General features: G+C 34.6%; 1 protein-coding gene across 2 annotated transcripts; it reads left to right on the top strand.

The window, feature by feature from the left end:
- The first annotated feature begins 2,453 nt into the window (after nt 1–2,453).
- LOC105042180 (auxin-responsive protein IAA30) lies at nt 2,454–5,727 on the top strand. Of its 2 annotated transcripts, none has more exons than XM_029263667.2 (5): nt 2,454–2,867; nt 3,822–4,042; nt 4,883–5,024; nt 5,102–5,187; nt 5,417–5,727. In XM_029263667.2, exons 1-5 carry the CDS (start codon nt 2,614–2,616, stop codon nt 5,452–5,454), a joined length of 741 nt encoding a protein of 246 aa, XP_029119500.1. In that variant the 5' UTR covers nt 2,454–2,613; the 3' UTR covers nt 5,455–5,727. The 2 variants fall into 2 exon arrangements, with proteins under 2 accessions (XP_029119500.1, XP_010917602.1); XM_010919300.4 differs by having other exon boundaries at nt 2,455–2,867; nt 5,126–5,187.
- Nucleotides 5,728–19,914: the final 14,187 nt, after the last annotated feature.

Below are 19,914 nucleotides of genomic sequence, written 5' to 3'. Positions count from 1 at the left end.
TTTATTTTATTTTTCTGAGATTTGATTTGAGCGTTGGAGGATTTCCGTCGGAGCCAATTTCGACTAGAACTTGTCTTGTAGGTCGCTTCTCTGAAAGGAGCCACCATCGCTCTAGCTATTCCGATCGAGAGCCAGAATTCAGCGACAACAGCTTCCATAACCATTAAGGACAAGCTTTCATAAATAAAAGTTTTTTGCTTACTACTAGGATCAAGAGTTTGTAAATAAGGTTTAGGGGAGCTCCAGACCTATGCATTCTTCTAGTACAAATGAAAGAGGTTTCTTTGACTTTCTATATTTTGTCCACCTAGTATTCATTCTTCGATCACTAGTCAACTGATTATTTCAACCAAAAAGGACAAACTTCATATCTCTAAAATGAAAAGTAAAGGATAAGTAACCTAGTAGACAAGATCCATCTTTCAAACATTCAATGAAAATCGAAGAGTCATCAGCGGTGCAACGTGATAAGAGACTATAGAATAAAAACAATTTATTTTTTTGGAAAGTATTTCAATGACACTATATTATCATATGATAATTAATGGCTTTATGGGGTTATCACTGTTAGTAAATCAATGGAGGTAGTGAACTTTATTTGCCCATTTTAGCTTGTAACAAGAGTTTTTCTTTTTTTTTTGGGGGGGCGGGGGGGAGGGGGGGGGGGTTTGAAACTGGTTCGTAGGATCGCCAATATTAGTCATAATAATAAAAAGAAAAAAAGAGTTACAATGACTAGAAAATTATCTCAAAAAACTTGCAAAGTTGCTTTAGATATTACAAAATATTGTTTTTCGATCCAAAAAACCTCCACAATGTATATAAGCATTTAATATCCTTCAGCACTTGATTTTATCTTTCAAGTGAAGCAAGTATTTCAAAAAATAGACAAATTTACCTTTTTTTTTTTTTTGGTTTCACTTGATACAAGCTATATATTCTTTCCTTAAATTAGGTTAGGATCAAGTCAATCCATTCCCTCTCCATTAACTTGCTCCATAACCAAATCTAATCTTATAGACTAGTTTATTTAGGATGGATTAGATGTGAATTTCTACTGCAGCTTTTCCTAGGAGACGGGGGGATGGATCAAGAAAATTAAACGCAACAGACGTGTATAGCGGTCATAGTAAGTTTTTTTTTGGTAAGGCGGTCACAGTAATTTTTTAGCAACCACATGATAGGCCAAATATAGTAATGGGTTCGGTGACTTTTAGACGGCTGGGAGAGCGGACACGAGGCCTGGTCCGGCGCACATGGCCATGGGCCGGGGTTTGAGGCCCCGGCGACACGCCCCAAACATCCCTCACATGGGGACCCTGGTTTGGGTCTGGGATCCCACCGCACATGCCCGCCGCGGTTGACCTGTTCCCCCACCCATCTCCCCACCTGGGCCCCACGCCCAGCACCCTCCCTTCCCATTGGTTGTCCACCTCCTCCTGCTCCCCCTGGAACCAATATTAGTACCGTCTAGTGTACCCATCCATCACTTGATGCGATTAATTAGTTCCATGATTCTTAGCACATTGTTTGCGGGGAAAAGGAGTTACCCCGAGAATCGCTCATCACTCGGTGCTAGATTTGGAAAAAAGTAGAAAACATTGTAGAAATTCTTATAAATTTAATTCATGCAAATTATCCAAAGACTAACGATAATGGCAGCAGTAAATTAGGTGGATAGCAATACTACGATTTACCATGAAATTAAAAAAATAAATAAAAGAAACAGAAAAGATAATAGTTATATTCATTATAATGAATATATTGCATCTTAAATTTGTAAACCATAATATTTACTTGTGAAAAAAAAAAAAATTATGAGGACTTTGTGTGTGTAATCCGTGAAATTCATGGAGAGAAATTTCGATCGATTTGATGAACAAAATATCATGAATAAATGAAGAAAGTTCTCATGCTTTGCTGATCATATTATTTCTACAGTCAGAACATATTCATTCTAAGGTCAAGCAAACATAAATGGTTGACGAGGCAATGCTACATGGAACATTGCACCAAGAGATTAAATGCATCAGTAGATCACAGTTGGACTTCATCTATCATTTATTTATAAAAAAAAAAACCTAGCTAGATTATAACCCTTATTTTTTAATCTGGCCAAGCTTCTCACGATCTCAATACTTTTCGCTTTGACTTTCTTCATATCCGTTTCCCTACGTGCCAAAACCACCATGCTGAAGGTCCGAGAAGCAACTTCTGAAGTCGGCAAATGGAATCCGGTTGGTGAAGATTAGTCGGCGTTCGGGGTGCCAGGTTGGCCCGCCTGTCCACTCCGCCCGCCGCAATCATTCGGACGGTGACGCCAACCTGCGTCACCTCCCCCACCCCCGGCAAACTCGCGGGGCGATCCAGCTGTGTTCCTGCTACACGTGTCGGCGTCCGGTTGTCCGGCTGGCTCAACCTAGCATCTTTATATGCACCCTGCCAGCCAGAGAGGCAGCTCCCTCTCTCTTTGGATTTCTCAGATCTCATTTTATCTCACCAATCTTTGAAGCAAGAAGAGAAGTGGAAACTAGGGTTGAGAGAGGAGGGATTGAGCTGGAGTGGGTCACTAGGGTTTCTGGGTTTGGGTAGCTAGGTTGTTTGAGCCTGGGAATGGAGAGCACTATGGTGGAGAAGAGGCATGACTACAGCTTGGGGTTTGAAGAGACCGAGCTCCGATTGGGGTTGCCTGGAGATGGGGAGGCTACGAAGAAGAGGGGGTTCTCGGAGACGATCGACTTGAAGCTCAAACTCCAAACAGTTGATTCGAAGGACATCGAAGCGGAGGCGGAGAAGATGAAAAGGTCGGCAAGCCAGAAGAACCTCCTTGCTTGCAGTAATGACCCTGAGAAGCCTCCTGCTCCCAAGTATGTTCTCAGTCCTATTTTCTTTAAACATATTTTCTTTAGCGGTAATAATGTACTCATCCATTGAATTATTTAATTTTGAGAGCAAATGGCATATTATATTAAATTCTCATGAGACAGAAGATGAATGGTGGATAATTCACGTAATTCTGTTTATGTAGGGATTTTGTCATAGCTAAAACAGTGTGTATGAAGAATACATAACTTTCTTTTGATCTCTCTCATTTTGCGAAAAGATCTTCTTTGAAGAGTTGAATCATTGAAACACCATCTTTTATCTCATACAAAATATAGGGTTCTTATTTGTGGAACTAGATAGAATGATGAAGATAAAGAATGAAATATGGCTTTTTTTTTTCAGAAAAAAAAATCCCTTTGAGCCTCATGATTCTTTTCCACATTTTTATTTTCTTTTTTGTATTTGTGGAATGATGAAGATAAAGAATGAAATATGGCTATCCTTTTAGGAAAAAAAAAGGTTCCTTTGAGCCTCATGATTCTTTTCCACCTTTCTTTTTTGTTTTTTTTGGGGAGGAAGCACTTCAGCTCAAATTAGAACAAACAAAATTCCTCTTCTTTGTGAGACATGTTCCGTATTAGCTCATGATTTTCCTTTTTATATTTTTCTATAGAAAGAACAATTCCCTCCTAGTTAAACAATTCCTTTTCTTTTTTATATTTTTCTTTCTTCTTGCTCAGAGTAACAAATTAAATCGATCTACAGTGTTAACAAAATAGAGAAAACGCATAACGCCTGGTAAAACATTTCAAAGTTAACAAAGTGAAGCCTTTTCTTCATTCTAATCTCAACGTCACCTTTTACTTCACCAAGATTTCACCGAGCTAGCCATATATCTATCTGAACTTCCGATCCATTGGCTAAATCAAAGGCCTCTTGGTAAATTAAAACTAATACATGCAATAACATTTTCTTTTCTTCTTTAATATTGCTAGGGCACAGGTGGTGGGTTGGCCACCGGTTCGATCTTTCAGGAAGAACATCATGTCCGTCCAATCTGACAAGGGCAACAAAGAGGAGGGTGAGAAGTCTGCCACCTTTGTGAAGGTTAGCATGGATGGCGCGCCTTACCTCCGTAAGATCGACTTGAAGATGTACAGGAGCTACCAGGAACTCTCTGTTGCACTTGAGAAAATGTTCAGCTCCTTCACCATTGGTAAGCACCATCCTCCCTTGGATATCTGATACAAATCATACACCATGTAGTGCTTTAGATGAATTGATATTATCCATCTGATCCATACCAAAAGAGAGAATGTGACAGTATTATCCATGTGACTGTCAGATCTCTCTGCACCCCACATGGTAGCTGTTCCCACTTTGGTAATTAGTTTTGTACCCCACAACGCAATATATTAAAACCATGCCACCCCAATCTAAGCATGCATGTTTTTATGCATGCATGGGTTTTACAGCTCAAAAAAGTGAGGCTTTTATGGATAATGTACTAATTTTTAGTATCCACATACAACCATAATCATATATATATTAATGTATCTTAGGCAGCTAATCGGACATGACTAAAGAATAGTTTTAACTAGTACCACAGGATAGCATATCCATATGGTTAGGTAGTAGGATGTCTACATAAATATTTAGGTAGGATTCCAGTTTAATTGTGAAGATGCAAAAAAAGTACCAAATTATGGAAGTGTTTGCTAGTAAAGGAACAGATTGAATTTAAAGAAGAATCAGATCTGCTAAACTTCATTGGTGACAAAATCACCTTACATGATGAAATCTAACAAAACTTTGTAGTATGTTAGGAGAGTGTCACTTCTTTTTAATTGGTTTTATTGATCAAAGATTGGTTGCCCGATCGTGTCACTTAAACATTCTAAATGCTTCTATAAAAAATATAACATTCTGGTTACAGCGAATTAGTTATCATCATATTATAGTAAATGGATTTAGTTATATAGTTTTTTGACATGCTATGCTTGGTTCCTTATCTTTTTCCTTTGTCAAAATGCTTATTTCCCATGTTAAAATTTAGGAAATTGCAGTTCTCAAGGGATAAAAGGTAGGGATTTCATGAACGAGAGCAAACTGATGGATCTTATAAATGGTTCTGAGTATGTTCCAACCTATGAAGATAAAGATGGTGACTGGATGCTAGTTGGGGATGTACCATGGGAGTAAGTCAATTATAGTTTTTATGTCATCCTATAACCATTAATTTAGTACATGTGGAGAAAACAAGCTGAGGGTATAGTGATTTGCTTTCAATTAAATTCAGGATGTTCATCGATTCGTGCAAGCGCTTGCGGATAATGAAAGGATCAGAAGCCATTGGACTTGGTTTGTACATCCAAACACAACCTCTTAACTTCAGAAAGAATATTTTTCAGTTCCTGAGAAGCAATGAATCTTTATAAGGATATCTAGAAGTAGACTTGTTACTCAAGGAAACAAGTTATTAATCCTAGATATAAGTGGTTCTAATACTATTAATTGCTATCTCTTTACTTGGACTCTCCTTTATAATTGAAATAGATTAATTAATTCTATTATTATTTCTTAATATCAGCACCGAAAGCCATGGAGAAATGCAAGAACAAAAGCTGAAGAAACCACAAGCGTGCATCGCTTGCTCTGATCAGTACCAAACTGCCATGAGCATCTTGGTGTGTCTTTATCGTGTTCTTATATATAAATGTTTGTTTAATTAATTAGGAGATGTGATATTTTTTTGTTCATGGACTAGAAGCAATACACATGTTATGTGCGACGTCTAGCTTGTGTATGAGTGGTGCGTGTGATGTTTCGGCCCCTATTTTTGTTGTATCTGCCGTAAGATTTTATTTCCCTATTCCTTGAATTAATATGGAACTTTATTAAGGGTTTCTTCGTACTTAATCCACTGTTCTTTGTTATTTTATTGGTCATTAGGAGGATGTTAATTTCCAGGAAACCAAGTAGAGGGAGCAAGCCATGTGCACGGTAATGAGGAATCCATTTATTTGTTCTTTAATCTAACTATCTAATTATTGAGAAGGTGGTCTATGATGGGTATAAAATTGAAATAGGGATGTAACGTTCTTGTTAATACTTTAGAGATCGATGCATATAGAGAATTCAAAATCCACTTGCTAGGATTTTACCTTTAATTTCTCACTGATGGATGGGAAATTAGATCATATGATCAGTCCATAAAAACTAGTGATACTTGGAGAATAATGTGCTCCTTTGGATCTTTCAACGTGCACACATATATGTCATCATATTGGCAAATTAAGTCTATCACGCATAGCATACGAGAACATATACATGTCTTTTCAGTTCTTTCAAGTTGTAGTTGATATGCAAGAATTACATTTATATTTAGATGGACACTGTTAACTTGCTGATAAATGAGGTATGAGCTAGCAATGCCTGACAATTTTACCAGCTAAACTAGTTTGCGCCATCAGAAGAATTATTCTCGCCAAACCTGTTTATTCCAGGAATAAATATTCTAAGAGAATGTTGGCATAATATATTCTTTTCACAAAGCCCTCCTGCTCACATCCTTATATTTTATTTTGTTTTCCACTCTTGTTATCGAGAAAAACCCCCTTAGACTTAACCAGAAATATTAGCCATAAGAAAAATAGGGATAAAAAGTGACTATCCTATTCCATCTTTTTTTTTTTAATACTCGAACCAAACAAAGTCTGATTGGAAAACAGCAAATCATTACAACTTGAAATTTGTGGGTTGTTGGTTAGTCGTATAAAATTCTTCGGCTCCCTATAGCATTAGTTCTTAAAATATCCTCGAGACTACTTTTATCTAATTCTAGGGCACCGTTCCCAATAGTGTAGCACACTTATCTACATGCCCAAAAACATAAAACTGAACGAAGTTAAAGAGAATGTAGAGAATAAAAAACTAAAATACACCTATTAAGTGGAGGAAAAGAGACACTTGAATAGCAACTCTTCATGCACCAAATGAAAGATTAAAATCCTTTATACATATAGACAAGTTATGACTCTACACATTCATTAACACTTAATACAACACTTAAAGTTTCCAAGAGACATACAAACTTTAAAAGATATCAACCACAATAGAGAAACTTACAAACTCTAAAGATACTGTAGTGATAATAAATTACTCCACAAGATACATTACCAAGTTGGCATAATTAATTCAACACTCCCCCCCTTCCACTAACTTGGGAAATCAAGCCTAACATGGTTGGAACATTTCAAATTTTGCCTTGGTTAAAGCTTTGGTGAAGATATTAGGACTCTATCATTGATGTCCGGCTTGACAAATTGAACTTTTCCCTCCAACGTACACCTTCATTCTAATAGAATGATGGTAAACTTTTACAAACAATTCATCCATGCATCAAATATAGGATAAGAAGCCAATTGGATAGTATTAAGGTTATCATGACCAATCTCTACTGGTTCGTCAATTGGATAAAAAGTGTCTTCTATAAATCTATTTAACCAAATGAACTTTTGTGCTGCTAGTGTTTCTTCATTGTACTACACCTCAGAGCTCGATAGTGCAATTGTAGGTTGCTCCTTGCTATAATAAGAAACTTTAGTTGAAAGCTAATTATAATTAGAACTTTTCAAATTTTGCCTTAGTTAAAGCATCGATATCCATGTTGACAAGTTGAACTTTCCCTCCAATACACAATCACTCTAATAGAATGATGGTAAACTTCTATATACTTCATCCGAGCATCAAATATAGGATTAGAAGCCAACTTAATAGTATTAAGATTGTCACAACCAATCTCTACCAGTTTGTCAATTGGATGAAAAATATCTTGTATAAATCTATTTAACCAAATGCACTCTTGTACTACTAGTATTCAGTTCCGTCCATGCTAAATAGTGTAATAGTAGGTTGTTTCTTACTATACTAGGAAACTTTAGCCAATTTGGTACTAAAAATGTAACCCAATACTAAGAATGAGTGCATCATTCTTGTAGAACAATTCATATAACAATGCATGTTTTAGATATGAAATATCATCTTTATTGCATCAATGTGAGGTTTTCTTGGCTCCTGCATGAATTACAATAACACTCACTAGTAAAAAGATATCTAGCCTACTAGTAATTAAGCGAGCTCTCAGCAAGGATCAGACAAAGATCCTTTAGCTCCCATCCAACATCAACTCTCCATTTTAGATTTTGCTCCACAAGAGTAGCCATAGTTTTACAATCCAACATATTAAACATTTTAAAATTTTTGTTGACATATATTATTCTTGAGGAAGAAAAAGGTTATTTTTGCCCCTTACTACTGGCCTCTAACTTAAGAAAATTGTTGAGCTCACCAAATTCCATCTCAAAGAAAATTGTAAGTTCATTTTCTATCTGAGCAACCTTTTGTTTATCATCTCCAATGATGATCATATTATTAGCAAAAAATAAAAACAAAAATGGCATATTTGCATCTTTCTTGATGAAAAGACTAGCATAGACATTTAAAGGAATATAAGTAATACTCATGTATTGAGCAAGTTTACCATACCATGCTCATGGCACTTGTTTAAGTCATCCATAGAAAGGTTTTTTAGGCTGACCCACATGATTTTGAGAAATCCTTGAAATGAATCCATAATATTTCTCCATGTAGATCTCCTGATCAATCTCTTCATAAAGGAAGGCATTTTTTATCACACCCCAAACCTGACATCCGAGTTGACCATATGATACGGCCACATGAACCATAGAGTAATGCCCTAAAAATCATATAAGACGTAAATAATAAATAAGCCCACAAAATATCAAAAAAATTATAAAAATTTAATCACATTTATCAAATCAAATCAATCTATCTTTATTGAATAATATTCATAAGATTGAAATATTGATATTAGAAAAATTAGCTAACTAACTAAAAACTTCATCACTCGAACTCCATGCCCAACCTGATCGATGCCATGTATCCTACAAATCTGAAGAAAAAAGAAGGTGTAAGCTTTATAGTTCAGTAAGAATCTCCTACACTCACATTAGTATGAATATGAAATATCTTAGTGATAATATTAGTCGATAATGAAATAGTAAGATTTATATATCAATAATCTGAATAATACTCAATATAACAACATGCATGCTATAAATTACACACATATAAGCTATGATAATATGCACATCAAGTCCAATCATATAGCTACTCAGTCGCATGCATATCAGCATATAAAAATCTCAAGATTAATGTGATTGACAAATAATAATTCGATTCAATAATATTCTAATGATTTTGTTTCATTATCCAATTATACAGTTAGATCATGATCACATTATCACTTTAACACTAGACTAGATCTGCTCACGCTTCAGATCATGGTAGGCCAAACAGACACCACATTTCCATCCATGGCCACCAACCACATCTTAGCCTATGGTTGATATCATAATACCATATTTCATATATGCTGATTAGTCCAGATATCCTTCAATTAGATATAATTCATTATTTTGATTTCGACACTGGACTAATCTCAATATGCTCTAGTTCATGACAGACCAAAACATCTCAACCCACGGTTGATACGCCATATTTCATATATGACCGACTAGTCCACATATATACTCCCCTTTCCATACATTATTTTTATCTTTCTGATATTGGACTAACTATAACCATGCTCCAGCCCATGGTCAGCCAAATACAACATTGCACCCTAGCATGAGGCTAATTTAGTACATACACCATATTTCTTACATAGCCTAATAATTCAAACACCGCTTGTTGAAATTTTCATGTTGGGCATGCATGTATATTTTAATTTTTTTTTCTAAATATGACAGTGGAATAGAAGATTAAATTTTTTTTTAATCTATATCATGCATGCATAAAACATAAACCACAAGGATCTACTTCATATGCGAAATTTGAACATATGCTGAAATTTAATATGTGATCGAATCACATATCTGTTTCATAATTCTTTTCTTCAAATCTGAATCTGAAAAGAAGAGGCTCTCTCTTAGCCACGCAAATATCTGACCTCTATGGATATCCACTCAGGATCAGTCTGGAATAGTCTTCTTAAAATTAATTTTTTTTCTTAAAAAAAAATCAACCTGTGAATCTGAACGAAGCCTGGATTGCGATCAACTCTTTGATTATTTTCTTGATCTTCTTCTTCTTTTTTTTCTTTCCTTGATTATGCTGCTATCATGGATCAGAAACCAGCACATAAGGAGATGTCCAAAGCCTTGGGATGTGGAGGAAGAAGGGACACTTAAAGGGGTGGGGCGTTTGGACGTCCAAGGGAGAAGAGAGGAAGAGAGGGGCATGGGGCTTTCCTTGGTGGGGTGGAGCTGCTGGTTTGAGTGCCTAAGGACCTTAGGGGAGGTCCCTTTAAATAGGCATAAGGTTTGAAACTATTCAAAATCAAGCAAGCTCTTAATACAAGTCCTACTTGCATTAGGTTTTCTAATAACTTAAGCTATTCAACTTCCTTTAGGAAACCTATTAAGCCCAACTATTGGAGCCCTTGCACCCATAAAATCACACCCCAAATTGCCCTCAAGGGACGCCCCATCAAGGATCCATAAGCCCTCTAAAGGTGGGACACACCCAACTTGATCAAATTAAGTGATGCCCATCAAAACTATCAAGAAAATAAATTAAGGACTTGCATCCTTAATTCATTTAATCCAAAATCTTAGGCATCCAATAATTGGAGCCTAATGAATGTAATTCATTTAGGTTATTAGTAGGTAATTTAGTTTGAATTAATCTTATCAAATAAAAAATTCAAACATAAAAAAAAAATTGGATCCAACCATGTGCTAGCAAGATTATCTTGAACTCAATAGGATTTTTTAAACCCAAGTGACACTTCATGAGCTCAATTGCTTATTTCAGGTCTAATCTCTTTGTTGTGTGACCTCATAGGTTGAATTCTATCTAGTAGTGAAATATACAATGATCTCTATCAAAGTATCATTGAAACTCTTTTCAATGGATCAGAACAATTCCACTCTAATTCGTCAAGGATTGTCGATACTAGGTAATCCTAGTGAGCTCTCACAATCTATCAGTGACACATAGTAGTATGTAGTGGCAACCCAGTAGAATTGAAAAGAACCTTAAGGTGTAGTTAACATGTGATTCAATCTCTTTTATCATGAGATCCGACTAGATGGTAGGTCATGGATAAATTATCAAACCTCAACATCAGTCATATGATAGATTCGATCAGCTCAAGTCCAATTGTAATTCTTATAGAAATTTTTTCTATCAATCACACTGCTGTAGCCATAGACTCTCAAATTTAGCCTCTCAAATCTTATAGGACTACTCCTTTCTATCAAGATCGATATATAAATTTCATCTTGATGCGCATCCTACTCCTACAGTGGATCAACTGTCGCCAACATTCACTACAAGGCTTATTGAGATCATATTTATGTGTCAGTCAAACTCCAGTAGTCTCATTGTGAGCAGTCGTATCATCTTAGATCAAAAGATCATTCATACAATTACAGCAATGAGACAATCACTGACGATCGAGTAAAAATCTAAGTGATCTCTCGTATGGTCACGCTTAGTACTAGTTATTCTCTAACAACTATCCACACTCATCGTTTAGTATCTCTACACTGTAAATCAGAGACTCATCTATCTCAAAGAAAGTGATCTGTACGTCGGTCTATCTAGATCGATTATCATCCTCATGATGATACTATGATCAAGAGCATTTAAGAATTAAATACATATCTCTAATTCTCAATACTTTAAGAATATGTATCGAAAAGTTAATTTATGGACGATTCAAGGACACATCACACTTGAATGAAAAATAAACTTATCTTTTATTGATCAAATCAATATATTAAGTACAAAATTGTATCCTTGTAATATTATAATATGTCAGCCATATTGACTTTTAGGACATATATCTAACAATCTTTCACTTAGACTAAAGCCAATTGGCCACTAATCTAAGTCCCATCTTCTCAAGGTGGACTTTTATTTTCGGCTGGTTCAATTGCTTTGTCAGTTGATCTGCACATTGTCCGTGGAGTCTACTCTTCGCATCTCAATATGTTTCTTTTCGAGTTAGTCGGTATAATATGATACCGTCGTTCGATGTACTTTGATTTTGATGAGATCTCGATTCCTTAGCAAGTGCTATGGTTCTATTATTATCACAGTAAAGTGGTATGATATCCGATGTCACAATCTCAAGTTTCACGATGAAGTTTTTGAACCAAAAGTCTTCCTTTGCAGTATCCGAAGCAGCGACATACTCAGCCTTTGTGGTCGAATCTGCTATGATGGGTTACTTAGAACTCTTCTAGCTAATTGCACACTATTGTAAATGAACACATATCTGATGTAGATTTTCTATCATCAGGATCAGACATGAAGTCTGAATCAGTATACCCCTTGACTCGCAACTTAAAATCTCTCCAAAGATCAAGAATAAATCTTTAGTTCTTCTCAAGTACTTAACGATGTTCTTCATAGCTATCCAGTGCTCCTCGTTGGATTCGACTGATACTTGCTCGTGACACTCACAATAAAGACAATATTAGATCGAGTACACAGCATGGCATATATAGGCTCCCTATGGCTAAGGTATAAGGAATCCTACTCATACATTGAACTTTCTAGATATGGTGGACACATCATCTTGAAAAGATTAATACCATGTTAAGAGTAAAAATCTTCTTTTAGAGTTTTCAATGCTGAACCTCTTCAGCACCTTTTCTATGTACAGCTTTTGTGAAGATTAGCATCCTTTTAGATCTATCTCTATAAATCTTTATTTAAGAATATAAGATGCTTTTCCTAGATCTTTTATGAAGAATTTTTTGGACAACCATCTTTTGACCATAGTCAGCATGAAAATATTATTCTTAATGAGAAGAATATCATCTACGTACAATATGAGAAATGTTATTGCGCTCCCACTGACCCTTTTATAGATATATGGTTCTTCTTCATTTTTGATAAATCAAACATTTGATCACATCATCAAAATGATGATTCTAACTCTGAGAAGCTTGCTTTAATCCATATATGGACCTTTGCAGCTTGCAAACTCTGTGATCACCATCATCAGATGTGAAACCCAAAGGCTGTTCCATATAAATATCTTCCCTAAGATATCCATTCAGAAAAGTAATTTTCATATCTATTTGTCAGATTTTATAATCATAATAAGCCATAATAGCAAGCAGAGTGTGGATGGATTTCAGCATGGCTACGGACGAAAAAATTTTTTGATAGTCAATGCCTCACATTGGCTATAATCTTTTGTCACAAGCCTAGCCTTATAGGTCTCTACCTTACCATTGGCACCTATTTTTTTTTTGTAGATCTATTTACACCCAATGGGTACTATATCCTCAGGTAGATCAACTAAGTCCATACTTGATTTGAGTGTATTGAGTCAATTTTTGATTTCATCGCATTTAATCATTTCTCGAAATTGATGTCAGACATCGTCTCGTCAAAGATATTAGGATCATCACCATAATCTTATCTCCATAAGGAATATTTTTTTTACTTCCTCCGTAAGCATACCCATGTACCTTTTAGGAGGTCGGGAGATCTTGCTAGATTTATAAGGTAGTAGAGAAACGTCAACTATTGGCTCATGAATAATGGGTTTCAAAAGATCTATAGCTCTTTGCTCTTCAAAGATTTTTCTTCGAGCTCAACTAACCTCCCATTGTCACCATCTTGGATAAATTATTTTTTTAAAAATATGATGTTCCAACTCACAATTACATTATGATCTTATAAAAATAGAAGTAGTATCCCATAAATTTTTTTGGATACCCAATAAAATGAGCTATTAAAATCTATCATCTAATTTATCAGTCATTTATCTCTTGACATAGGCCGAATATCTCCAATCTTAAGATAATCTTGATTCGGCTTCTTACTATACCATATCTCATACGGTGTGGTAGGAACAACTTTGATAGAATCTATTCAACAGGTGAATGACAGTTAATAAGGTATGCCCCTAAAGATATAAGGGTAGATCAGCGAAGCTCATCATGAATCTGACCATATCTAATAGGGTCCTGTTCCTCCTTTTGGATACTTCGTTGAGCTGAGATGTTTCGAAAAGAGTCCATTGAGAGACTATGCCATTGTCTTTAAGATATCTCAGAAATTTCTGACTAAGATATTCACCTCCTCGATCAGATCAAAGAACCTTAATGGATTTACCTATTTTTTTTCTACTTCATTTTCAAATTCTTAGAACTTTTAATGGCTTCAGACGTATTTCATAAGATACACATACCCATATCTAAACAGATCATCGATAAAAGTAATGAAGTAGCTATAACCACCCTGGCTTGCACATCAAATGGTCTATACATATTGGTGTCTACCAAGATAAGTAACTCAGTGGCCCTTTCTCCATATCCTACAAGGGGTAACTTGACCATTTTTTCTCGAAAGTAAGATTCATAAGCTGGATATGACTTTGGATTAAGAGAGTCAAAGATCCATCCCTTTTTAGTTTGTTTATCATGTCCTCTCCAATATGCCGAGTCTATTATGCCACAAGTATTGCTGGTTAATTTCATCTCTGGATCTTTTTGACTTACGACATTCACTATTTACTCATTTAAATTCACATTCACATCAACATGTAAGTGATATAGATTGTTAATTAAAAGATCTTGTGCAATCAATTTATTTCATAAATAAATGGAACAAAATCTTTTTTAAATTAATTTCAAAACCTTCTGTGCTAGTATAGATACGAAAATTAAATTTTGACTAGCCACAAAAATAAAATAATAATCTTTTAAATCTAATCTAAATCCTGATGGTAATCAAAGAGGATAAGTATAATTGCTTCTGTAGTAATTTTTGCTCTATTGTCGACCCCAAGATCATGTCACTTTCCTCAACCTCTACTTTCTATTAGATCCTGCATTGAAGTACATATAGGAGCACTAGAGACAGAGTCTAACACCCAACTAGAAGTAAAAAAACCATAAGATTAGATTCAATTACGAGCATACCTTCTGAAGATTTATCACCTTTCTTATTCTTTAAGCTCTCCAGGTAAAATAGACAGTTTCGCCTCCAATGGCCTTCAGCATCACAGTGGAAAACTTTCTCTTTGCTTTGGCCTTCTTTGGAACGTTCTTCATTGGCTTGCTCTCTTTCTTCAGCTTCTTAGTGGATTTAGTCTTCTTCTTCTAAGTAGACTTTCTCTTGAAAGAAGTCTGCTCCACAACGAGAATAGTTCCTCTTGAACTCTTCAAGGTTTCTTCCATAGTGACCAACATATTGACCAGTTTGGATATAATGCAATCGAGTTAGTCATATAAAAATTTATAATAAATTGACTATATGAACTCGTAAGAGATTGAAGGATCAAATTCATCTGCAGTTCCTTTTGCATTTTAAGTCCAAGCTTTTCAAGCTCTTCAATGTCCTTGATCATTATCATACAGTGCTCATGAACTAACTGCCCTTCTTGTATCTTCAAATTGAAGAGTCTCTTGGATACTTTGAAGCATGCAGTACGGCTTTGCTCACCATACAACTTTTGCAGGTGAGTTATCATAGCCCTAACAGTGGGCATATGCTCATGCTAGCTTTGCAACTCATTTAACGTAGATGCCAGCACATAGCACTTGACCCGACTATCTTCATCCGTCTACTTTTCAAAGGCTGCTTTTTGCTCAGCAGTAGGACGATTTGATAATAATACGATTTCTGATCGAGTACATGATTAATTTTTCTGAGGTCAGGATAATCTTGAGGTTTTTGAGCCAGTCTTTGTAATTAGTTCTGGTTAAAAGATTGATTTTAAGGATGCAAGCTAAAGGATTTGAGGCTGATATTGTTTAATTGTTAGAGTAGAGATTCAAGTTAGACTTTTATACTTTAAAATTATATTTACTTCTAGAGATTTTAAGATGCAAATAATGACTCCCACTAATTTTTTGGATCTCTCTACTCCCCGGATGAAAAACAAAAATCCTAATGTGACAAAAGGATTCCTAGTGGGTGCTGTGGTCCTATCGATGTCATGCATCTCATCTAATAGTTATTGGTAACATGCACACCGATGCGTGAATAACTCTTTGCTCAGATGCTTCTCTAAGCATGTTGCAGCGACTTGATCTCTAAGTCATGTGGGCTTATCTAACAGTTATTGATCACACTCCTTAGTTAAGTCCGACCCACCATTCACAAGTAGGTGCAAGATCGTTATTGGGTCCCTCACCTAACAGTTATTGGGCCCAACCCTATCCTTACCTTGGAGCAACTCTTTGCTAATAGAGTGGTTGCATATTTTCGGTGCAACTGAATTACTGTAACCAGTCGAGAATAATCAACACCAGTAGCATGCCCGCACATCACGATGGTGGAAGACTTATGAACTTAATATTTATAGAGAGATTTAGATTTAGGTTTCATCTAATCAGTCATCATATAATCGATCTAATTGACATGGACTAAACCAAAAATACCAAGCAACCTAAGAAGACTCAATCTTCCAAATTGGTTAAGTGGAGATCGGTGGGGGTCCCCCCATTGTTTTCTTAGACATCAATAAATTGGTCAGATCAGCTAACAGAACTAATTAAATAATCATATCTTAATTATTTATCTTAGATACCAATAAGTCAATTGGTCCAAATAGGTTAACTCAAGTGAATTAGACTCAAGCCATTGGACCGAATTAGGTCTTTAGATTAATTGATTCTATATATGGGATTCAATCGATTTGATCAATATAATTGCATGATCATTTAACTTAATTGATCTAATCTTAATCAACACTTGACTCGATTTGATCAATTACTTAATCGAATTAGACCCATAATGTTCAAATCATAAATCTTAGATGCAATCCAATTACATGACCTAACTTTTGATTTTTTCATAACCAAAACCCTCATGTATAAATATAAATTTTAAATTTTAAAATTAAATTTTAGATCTAAATTTTTTATATAAAAGATAAGTTTTAAATCATGAAACTAATTTTTAAATTTGACATATAAACATATATCTCATATATGTATATAAAATTTAGATCTAAGCAAAATTCAGATCAACACATGATATCATATATCTCATATACAAATCATGAATCATATTGAAGATAATTTTATGACCTAAACATACATTCATATATCTCATATATGAATCATAAATTAGATAAATAAAATTTCAGATTTATGTATGCATCTACATATGACATGAACATGAACTAGAAACTGTTCTAGATTAAAATTCAGATCTATGTATGTTTTGACATAGCAACTATATATTCTAAATCAAATCTAAAATAAATTTAAATTAAAATATTCATCTATATATCTCATGTATCAAGAAAAAATTAGATTTTGAAACTCTTTTAAAATATGTATGTCAATTTCATGCATATGAAATTCGTGGCTCTGATACCAATATTGAAATTTTCATATCGGGACATGCATGTATGTTTCAAAATTTATTTTTAAATATGATAGTGAATAGAAGATTAATTTTTTTTTAATTTATATCATGCATGCATAAAATATAAACCACAAAGATCTACTTTATATGCTGAAATTGAACATATGCTGAAATTTAATATATGATCGAATTACATACTATTTCATAATTTTTTTCTTCAAATCTGAATCTGAAAGAAAAGATGCTCTCTCTTAGCCGCACAAGTGTCTGATCTCCATGGTATCTACTCAGCGTCAGCCTAGAACAGTCTTCTTAAAATTAATTATTCTTCTCCAAGAAAAATAGCCTGTGAATCTGAACGAAGCTTGGATTGTGATCCACTCTTTGATCTTTCCTTGATCTTGTTCTTCTTTTCTTCTCTTGCTTTTCTTCCTTGATTATGCTGCTATCATGGACCAGAAACTAGCACACAAGGAGATCCCAAAGCCTTGGGACATGGAGGAAGAAGGGATGCCCAAAGGGGTGGGGTGTTTGGACGTCCAAGGGAGAAGAGACGGAGAGAGGAAAAGAGGGCATGGGGTTCTCCTTAGTGGGCATGGGGCTGCTAGTTTGAGTGTCTAGAATCTTAAGAGAGATCTCTTTAAATAGGCATAAGGTTTGAATCATATTCAAAACATTCAAGCTCTTAATACAAGTCCTACTTGCATTAGGTTTTCTAATAACTTAATTATTCAACTTCCTTTAGGAAATCTATTAGACACCAACTATTGGAGCTCTTGCATCCACAAAATCATATCCCAAATTGCACCCAAGGGATGCCCCATCAAGGATCCATAAGCCCTCTAAAGGTGGGATATGCCCAATTTGATCAAATCAAGTGGTGCCCCATCAAAACTATCAAGAAAATAAATTAAGGACTTGCACCCTTAATTCATTTGATCCAAAATTTTAGGCATCAAATAATTGGAGCTCAATAAATCTAATTTATATAGATTATTAGCAGATAATTTAGTTTAAATTAATCTTATCGAATAAAAAATTTAAAAATAAAGAAAAAATTAGATCCAACCATGTACTAGCAAGTTATTTTGAACCTAATAGGATTTTTCTAAATCTAATTAATACTTCATAAGTTTAATTGCTTATTTCAGATCTAATCTCTTTGTTGTGTGACCCCATATATTCAATTCTATCTGGTAGTGAGATATACAATGGTCTCTATCAAAGTATCATTGAAACTCTTTTCAATGGAACAGAATAATTTCACTCTAACTCATCAAGGATTATCGATCCTAAACAACCTTAGTGAGTTCTCACAATCCACCAATGACACCTAGCAGTATGTAGTGGCAACCTAATAGAACCGAAAATAAACCTCAAGATGTAGTTAATGTATGATTCAATCCTTCTTATCGTGAGTCCTGACTAGATGGGAGATCATGGATAAATCATCAAACCTCAACATCAGTTATATGATAGATTCGATTAGCTCAAGTATAATTGTGATTCTTATAAAATTTTTTTTCATCAATCACACTACTGTGGTCACAGACTCTCAGACTTAGCCTCTCAAATCCTATAGGACTACTTCTTCTATCAAAATCGATAGATCCCATCTTGATGCGTATCTTACTTCTACAGTGGATCAACTGTCGTCAACATCCATTATAAGGACTCATTGAGACATGTTTATGTGTTAGTCAAACTCCAGCAGTCTCACTGTGAGTAGTCATACCATCTCAGATCAAAAGATCATTCACACAACTATAGCATCGAGATAATCACTGACGATCGAGTAGAAATCCAAGTGATCTCTCATATGTCATGCTCAGTACTAGTTGTTCTCTAACAACTATCTACACTCATCGCTCAGTGTCTCTACATTATAGACCAGAGACTCATCTACCTCGAAGAAAGTGATCTGTACATCAATTTATCCAGATCGATCACCGTCCTCATGATGATACTATGATCGAAAGTATTTAAAAATTAAATACATATCTCTAATTCTTAATACTTTGAGAATATATATCGAAAAGTTAATTCCATGAATGATTCAAGGATACATCGTACTTGAATAAAAAATAAACTTGCTCTTTTATTGATCAAATCAATGTATTAAGTACAAAATTGTGTCCTAGCAATATTACAATATATTAGCCATATTGGCTTCTAGGACATATATCTAATATCGCTATGTCTTGTACATATTATTAAATTCATAATCTAATTTTTGATATTAGCACTACAACAAAATAGGTTATTAGCGATGAAAAATTTTCGTTACTAATAACCGATTTTCGTCGCTAATAATATTAGCAACAAAATTTTGGATGCTAATATTTTATCGTAAATAATCTCATCATTGATAATATTTTATGATGAAAAAAATTTCATCGCTAATAAAAGATATTTACGATGAATATTTTTCATCGTTAAAAAAAATGGATGAAAAAATTTAATCTAAAAAAGTATTTACATCAAAAATTTTCGTCACTATTATTTTGCTAAAATTTTAGCGATAAAAATTTTTATCGTAAAAAATTATTTTTTCAAGGAAAATAATTCATCACTATTAATTTAATAAAAAAATATTTAAAAAAAATTGAATAATATTAGCGATGAAAAAAATTTATCATAAATAACATAATTATT

This window comes from Elaeis guineensis, chromosome 3 (genome assembly GCF_000442705.2).
Source record: "Elaeis guineensis isolate ETL-2024a chromosome 3, EG11, whole genome shotgun sequence".
NCBI lineage: Eukaryota > Viridiplantae > Streptophyta > Magnoliopsida > Arecales > Arecaceae > Elaeis > Elaeis guineensis.
Note: the sequence above shows the minus strand (reverse complement) of the source record. Positions and strands in the feature narration are given on the sequence as shown.